At 37.7% G+C, this 7,871-nt stretch overlaps 1 protein-coding gene across 1 annotated transcript in view; it reads right to left on the bottom strand.

Moving 5' to 3' along the window:
* Positions 1 to 7,285, bottom strand: part of LOC103397919 (transmembrane protein 8B) — a 51,985-nt gene extending 44,700 nt beyond the window's left edge. Inside the window, exons 1-3 of the mRNA XM_008336354.3 lie at positions 7,006 to 7,285; positions 6,298 to 6,505; positions 1,298 to 1,431 (exon numbers count right to left, since the gene is read on the bottom strand). Of these exons, the coding sequence (XP_008334576.1) occupies positions 1,298 to 1,431; positions 6,298 to 6,505; positions 7,006 to 7,088 (425 nt within the window). The 5' untranslated portion in view covers positions 7,089 to 7,285. The remainder of the gene's footprint in view (positions 1 to 1,297; positions 1,432 to 6,297; positions 6,506 to 7,005) is intronic.
* Between the last annotated feature and the right edge of the window lie 586 nt (positions 7,286 to 7,871).

Genomic DNA, 7,871 nt, shown 5'->3' with positions numbered 1-7,871 from the left:
ATATATATATATATATATATATATATATATATATATATATATATATATATATATATATATATATATATATATATATATATATATATATATATATATATATATATATATATATATATATATATATATATATATATATATATATATACAGTATATACAGAATCCGTGTGTGTGTACAGTATGTTGAGCAGTAGTATTTTTTTGTGAGTAAATCCCTCCAAATAATGTCAGTAATCATAGAAAATTATTTTATACAGGTCAAATAATTTCTCAATTACTTTCAATAATTTTTCAACAAAATTCACATTTTGACCATTTTAATTGTTGTGTAGTGTATTAGGGTTTACAGTAGTTATACTACGTATTTAAATAGAAGTATAAAAAAGAAGGTTATTGATAACTTCATTAATAGTTTTTAAAACTATATATATATATACATATATATATTGCTTAAGATGCAAATATCTACATGCAGCAAAGAATAACTTTAAACACGATAGCTTTGTAATTAGCATGACAGTGATGAGCGTTTAAAACAACAACAATTTACAAATGTATCAACATGTGGCCCGAATCGATGAGGTTTTTTTCTTACCAACGATGTTTAAGCGTGAAAATAACCAGTTAAGTAAAATTATTTTTACGCTATTACTGTTGATGCTGGAATAACGCGTCTATCTGTAAATTGGAAAGGCGCGAAGAGCATAACCGTCGGATGAAAAAGTTGAATTGTCACTTACTACTAACTTATTTAATTTACAGTATTTTGATTTTAGAAAAATGTCGTATTCCTCACCGTGGCACAGTACTACCTGCTTCGATAAAATGTACTGCATATAATATCCTCAAAAGCAGCTCCAAGTATGGCTAACTTTACATCATGGTAACGTTATAATTTACGACGTGCGTCAGCACGTGATACGTCGAGCGTTGATTTGCTTGACTGAGGTCCATGTGCAGTACATTTGAGAAGCGTCCGACTGATCTGAAGTCTATAAAAATAATAAGACCAAGGTCTAAAACTGACTGTTATGAAATCTGAAGTACCTCAACAGATTTATCTCAGTGGCAGTTGTGTATTTTTCTTCATAAATATTTTTTAAATATTCAAATTAGAATAGAATACTTCAAAAAGAGAAAGTTAAAAATTGTATTTAAAAATGTAAAATTTGTACTTGGGAAACCAGACCCTACTTAGAAAGAAGGAAGTGAGGATGGAAAGATCAAAGTTGAAGCTCAGAACAAATATTTTGAGGTTGTTCTGACCTTGGTATTTTGGAGGCTCTGTTTAAACACTTACTTATAGATGGCAGATCTGTTGTTGTTGGGGATCATCTGGTCGATGAAGTATCCAGGATAAAGCACTGAAATCCCAATGAGCCTCTGGACAATAAGCTGAGGTTGGAACAGATACTGGCATTCCTCTGACAGACCCTGCAAACATAACACAGCAGTGACTCAGATGCTGTTTCAGTGGTTAACTGCCGGTAAGGAGGAGGAAGAGGAGAGTGGATATCACTCAGACTGGCTGAAATGTCCTAATGAACTGTGTGCATAAAGCCTGTCATCCTGCCGGATTAATACTCCTCTGTCCACCCATTGTCTACCGCACGGCGGAACACGCACTCGGAGCGCGCAGTCCTGTTGTTCTCAAGCGTTAACGCTCGATGTGCACTTCCGTGTGAGATGAGCCTGACGGACAGGGTGAATTAGAACCTGCCGAATCGGCATTGCGTTGCTAGACTTGAGCTGCCATAAAATGTGTTTTTGAAAAGGCCCCCCGGGGGCTTTTTCCATCCCATTTAGAAGGACAGGTGTGAATGTCAAATTGGATTCTCCCCACCCCCCCCCCCCCCTTCCTGTCAAGTGATCACTAACCCGTTCTGCCTCAGCCATGATTACTGTGCTGTGTCATTAGTCCAGGAGCCTCTGAGGTGACCCTTTGATTTATTACCGCCCATCGGTCAGAGCTGCACATGTGGCTCCTGGAGCAAGACGACTTTTAATTAGGACGCAGCCAATATGAAATGTTGAAGGCCATTGTTTTCTGTAGTGCAAGTGAAGACACCTCCAACATATCACTATTTTACAAGCATAATTTAAAAAAAAAAAAAAAATCAACCTCGTACTTTATCTGGTCGGAGAAAACCAAGCCCCTGAAAGTAGTTCGTTTAGTTGAATAAAGTAAATCACGACAGTGAATGAAGTCAACTTTACTGATCGTATTGTGAATAAAGATCTACAGTAGATACAATACACATAATAAATGTATTGTCTTAAGTGCATTTAGGTTCTGCTGCTAGGATAAAGAATATGCCCCAATAAGAAGAGCTTATATATATATATATATATATATTACACAAGTACCATCTAATAAGTATATTTATATACAGTATGTACTTATTAGATGGTACTTGTGTAACCAATTAATCATGATTATTCATGATCAAAATTAATCACAATTAATCACGATTAATTAATCACGAGTTTGGTTTTCAGATGGTATTTTAAGCCCGAGGAGCAGTGGTGAAAAGAAAACTTGAATTTTCATTCAGATCAATTCGACAAATTAAATAATACAATTGAGGGAAAATTAGTTGTTTAGATCATTAGTGACTAACTAAGTATTTTTAGGTATATATATATATTTTTTTATTATTTTTTTAGTTGGTGGGTAAAATCTGGAGGGGTCAGAGCAGACCAGGAACCACCATCGGTCACATCAACTATAATGTATGATAAACAGTTAGAGCTGGTAGGGAGTCCTGCGGTTGTTACGCCTCTGGGTTCTTGAAGGATGCATCTATGAATCACAGCGTTTACGTCTACAGTCGGAGATAGAACTCTCCGGTCCTGACAGCAGGAAATGCTGACTGGACAAAATGCACGAGTTATTAAAAGGCTAACATACACTGTCAAACTCTGATGTAATGATCATAAAAGAGCTACTGCCTTTAAATGACAGATAAATAATAGAAACCAAACACTGCTGACTAGTCATTTTACTACAGCCTATAACGGGAAATTCCAAAGTCTGGCCCCTGGGGCCTTCTGTGGCATTTGGACTGGTTTTATGTGGTCCAAACTTTATGGCCCATAACAAAGACATAAAATGTTGTTTAACATGAACTTTGTTTTATTCTCAGAGCCATATGTATTTTTCAATGGCTATTTTGTCAAGTTTTAAAGCTTTAATTTCCCTTTAATTTTAACTAAGTTTTTTAGGTTAATGGTTCACGCAAACCTGACCGTAGGTGTGAATGTGAGTGTGAATGGTTATACGTTATCCTGTTGGGGACTGGGGGAATTTTTTGTAGTGTGTGGTGAGACTCGTCAAACGACTCCTGCGATTGGCTCTAGCTCCCCCTACAGCTCATAAACACCGAAGATCAACAGAAGAATAAACTGCTGTAAACCAGTTTAAACCAGGGTTCTGTAGCCCCCCAACAACAGAAGAGTCAGTTTTATCCTTTCACCAGCAACTGAAATCCACCAAGAGCCACAAAAACATTTCAACCACTTAAAATGACGGCAGTGGTGTAGTGTTTGTACTACAGTACTACTACATTAATACTCCAGACATTTAACATTTATTCAGGTTCCCATAATAAAACAAAAACATTCGGAGAATTTCTCTAATACTGAGCACTGTCTCACAGATCAAGTACCATATTTGCCGGACTATAAGTCGCTCAGGAGTCTAAGTCGCACTAGCCAAAAAATGCATAACGAGGAAGAAAAAACCCATATGAGTCATTTCGGAGTATAAGTCGCTCTAGACAGCTAGAGTGCCCTCTAGCGACTGTCAGTGTGAAAATAATGAACACCTAAATTCTCAGTGGTACAGAAGTAGCAGATAGTAGTACACAAGCCTAGAGTGCCCTCTAGTGGCGGTCAGTGTGAAAATAATGAACACCTAAATTCTCAGTGGTACAGGAGTAGCCGATAGTAGTACACACGCCCCGAGTGCCCTCTAGTGGCTGTCAGTGTGAAAATAATGAACACCTAAATTCTCAGTGGTACAGAAGTAGCAGATAGTAGTACACAAGCCTAGGGTGCCCTCTAGTGGCTGTCAGTTTAAAGAAAACAAACAAGTGAAATTATATAATATATTAGTCGCATCTGAGTATAAGTCGCAAATCCAGCCAAAGAATGAAAAAAGTGCGACTTATAGTCTGTAAAATACGGTATATGCAATTGCAATTGCAATTGCTTATGAGGTGAAGTTGAGAAGTTTAGAAAAAAAGGTGTTTTACTGAACTTTTGGGGTGGAATTAACACCTGTTACCAAGGTAACAAAGAGAGAAATTTGACCTTTTTCCAGCAGCGTGACTGATACCTTTAGCTTGAGAGCGACGTCCTAATATAAAGCTGTTTGTTCTCCTTCAAACCACTGGAGAAAAACTGAAGGCTTGGAAACTATAGTTTTACCACCAATGCTTGTTTTAACACCATAACGCTGAGTTCTTCTTTTTTTTTTTTTTTTTTTTGTGTAAAACCGTATACAAAGTACATACATTATTTAACTGCTACGCTTAGAAATGCATTTTGCATTCTCAGGTGTTTCCTCCACACATTTCCCTCCGCTGTAGAGAATGCATTAAAGAGAAATAAACTACTAAGGGAAGGCAGAATTTAGAATTCCATTCTATAGCGTGTCTCTTTGACAGACGATCACATTTTATCCACGGTTATATTCTTATCCCAGCGCCTCTGAGCAAACCGGGGCTTTTGTATCCAAAATTTGATTCAACCCTTTGATGAGAGATTTGATTGTTGTGTATTTCGGCTGCACTTTTGCCAGAGAGGAAAATTCACAAAAGAGGCACATCTAAGAAACCGTAGTGAAAATAAATTGTCTGAAATGGAAATCAGCAGGTGCTCATGCAGACAAATGGAGAGAGAGAGAAAAGAAAAAAACCATGATAAGAAAGAAAGGAAAGAAAACTCTCCTCATGGTTCCTCAAACCATGAATATTGTTCCACCCCTGCTGCCGGTGCCGTTCTGCTGGTCAGCCAGGCCCTTCGCTCTGACACCGACTCACACATTTAGAGCCTTATCACCATCCTCCTCCTCCTCGCAGTCTTGAGAGGCACGGATGCCAATCTCACAGCCCTTTTGGCTCTATTGCCCAGTGAACACTTAGCCCCTGTGGGCAGCAGCCAGTATATTGGGACTTTCAGTGTTGACAGCAAATATTTGGGCCAGGAATTCAATTTTCTTTGCCTTTTACTCGAAGCAATCTTACACACAAAAAAAAACAAACAAAAACAAAACAAAAAAAAGCTTGAGATATAAGAACGGGGTTTCACACCAGAGACCAAACAACCCCTGCCGCCAAGTTTTTGGCAAATGTCGTACGTCTATCTACATATGAATGGCTTTGAACCTAAAAGACAAGAACTGAGGTGTTCACTTCTTTCTTTTTTTTCCCCTCCACTTTTCGTTCTTTTGTTTTCTGCACAGACTGTGAAGCTGCAGGAGACTGAAACATGTAAAATGCCATTGTCAAAATAGTAATGCAAATCACGTCGCCTGCGGAGTCAACAAAACCACACGTACGGATGTGTTTGTAATCAAATATGAAAAACAATCTTTTTATCCAATTTATCATTGAAAAAAAAAAACTTTTACAAAGAAAGTATTTTCCCCTCCAAAGTACTTCATTCATTTTCTACCACTTAATGGCTTGAAGAAATACTGGGGAGTCCACCAATCCACTAGAGGGCGATGTAGGGAGAAAAAAACAACCATTCACACTAACATTCACACGACCATTCACACCTCGGGTCCATATAAAGGCAAATAAATTTTAAAAATATAATGTAAAATAAAAATCTTTTTGCATAGTTAATGCGGAGAGTGGAACAGAAAGTGAGCAGAGCTTTTAGGAGGGTGCCATTTTGTTTTGTTTTTTTGATACTGGATAGAAAGTTGATTTTTTTTTAACTGTTAAACTATTGATTTTTTTAATTTTAAAATCATCCCCTGGTCTCTGCTAGGAGCCGATACAGAGGCTCACGAGCCACGCGTGGCTCACGAGCCATAGGTTGCAGACCCCTGGTATACAGGTGAACTATCATTTAGGATCTGCTGCAGAGTGACAAAACTGTTTTTGGTTAAAAGGCATTCTTTTTCCTGAATTTTGTTCCAGTAACCGATCCAACTGAAGCTCTAGTCCAGAAAGCAGAAATAAACCCAGTGATCAATGTTACCATAAAATTACAGAGCCTTAAAATAAGTAACAAAAATACAACGTGAAACTAATACATGTGTTTGTGGTCAGTGACCATAATCACCTTGACTGAGATCTTGCCTTCATCCTTGGGTAAATGCGCTGCAAGGAACCAGTCTCCAGGGAGTGGACTGGTCACATTGAACGCTCCAGTTGTACGGTTGGGTAGAGTCCAGGTCAGAGTCACGGCAAAGGACCCTGGGACAATGGTGTCCCGGGGGAAACGGGTGTACAGGGGGTTGATTACTGGCGGAGCTCCAGACCTGAAGTACCTATAAATCACCGAGGTCAAAATTTAGCTCTGCATGGCCCTTTTCTTCTTTTCTTTTTCTTTTTCTTTTTTTTTTTTGGTGAACCTTGATATTTATTTGTTTATATGACAGGTCTAAATGTGAATGAGACAGATTAATGCTGTAATTGAAGCGCCACCATGTGTCTGGATTGTTGCTCCAAGCAGCAACTTTATCTTGTCACAAAAACAATACTTTTTTAACTTGTTTTTTTTTAACCACAGTTTCAATGAATTCAAAGAATTTCCCTTTTACTCTTTGAATTGTGACATCACACTGTACGTAAACACAATGGCATATCACTGCTTAGTAAAACAAGAAATTAAATTAAATTAAATTCATGTAGACGCTCTATATAGAAATGGTTGCACTAGTAAAGTTCTCCATCTCAAAGTACATTTCTGTGTTTGCAGTACTAAGGTATGTGTATTTATTTTATTTGTTTGTTTGTTTGTTTATTGTGGTGAACGAGTTTTTCTTACACAGTCACGTTGCGATTGGGGCAGCTGTCTCCAAACGTGCCTCCTTGCTCCTTGAAGGTGATGAGGTTCCATACGGCCATCATGGTGTCGTCAGGCACATTGAAGTGGAACAGTTCCACACTGGCGAATGAGTTGAAAGCGTTGAGTTTACGAGGCGTGCGGGTGAAGTATTCGGTCACAAAAAGGCAATCTGTTGAAGAGAAAGAGGAAAAGAGAAGATTTACGGCTCGTGGGGTTACAAACACAGAGGTTTTACAAGGAGGATGGATGGATGGACAGATGGATGGATAGATGGATGGATGGACGGATGGATGGATGGATGTACATATTCACAATGAAAATCCGCTTGGCCTCAAATTAAAAATCAAGTGACCAAAGCAACTTAAATCGGAGACTAAATTGACTTCAGTCAGACACTGAAATGACTTAAGTCGAAGACTAAAGTGACTTAAGTCCAAAACTAAAGTGACTTAAATTGGAGAATAAAGTGACTTAATTTGGAGAATAAAGTGAGTTAAGTCGAAGACTAAAGTGACTTAAGTCCAAAACTAAAGTGACTTAAATTGGAGAATAACGTGACTTAAGTCGAAGACTAAAGTGACTTAAGTCCAAAACTAAAGTGACTTAAATTGGAGAATAAAGTGACTTAATTTGGAGAATAAAGTGAGTTAAGTCGAAGACTAAAGTGACTTAAGTCCAAAACTAAAGTGACTTAAATTGGAGAATAAAGTGACTTAATTTGGAGAATAAAGTGACTTAAGTCGAAGACTAAAGTGACTTAAGTCGAAAACTAAAGTGACTTAAACCAGAGACTAAAGTGACTTAAGTCGAAGACTAAAGTGACTTAATTCTGAGACCAAAGTGAC

Source organism: Cynoglossus semilaevis, chromosome Z, assembly GCF_000523025.1.
Source record: "Cynoglossus semilaevis isolate Cse_v1.0 chromosome Z, Cse_v1.0, whole genome shotgun sequence".
NCBI lineage: Eukaryota > Metazoa > Chordata > Actinopteri > Pleuronectiformes > Cynoglossidae > Cynoglossus > Cynoglossus semilaevis.
Note: the sequence above shows the minus strand (reverse complement) of the source record. Positions and strands in the feature narration are given on the sequence as shown.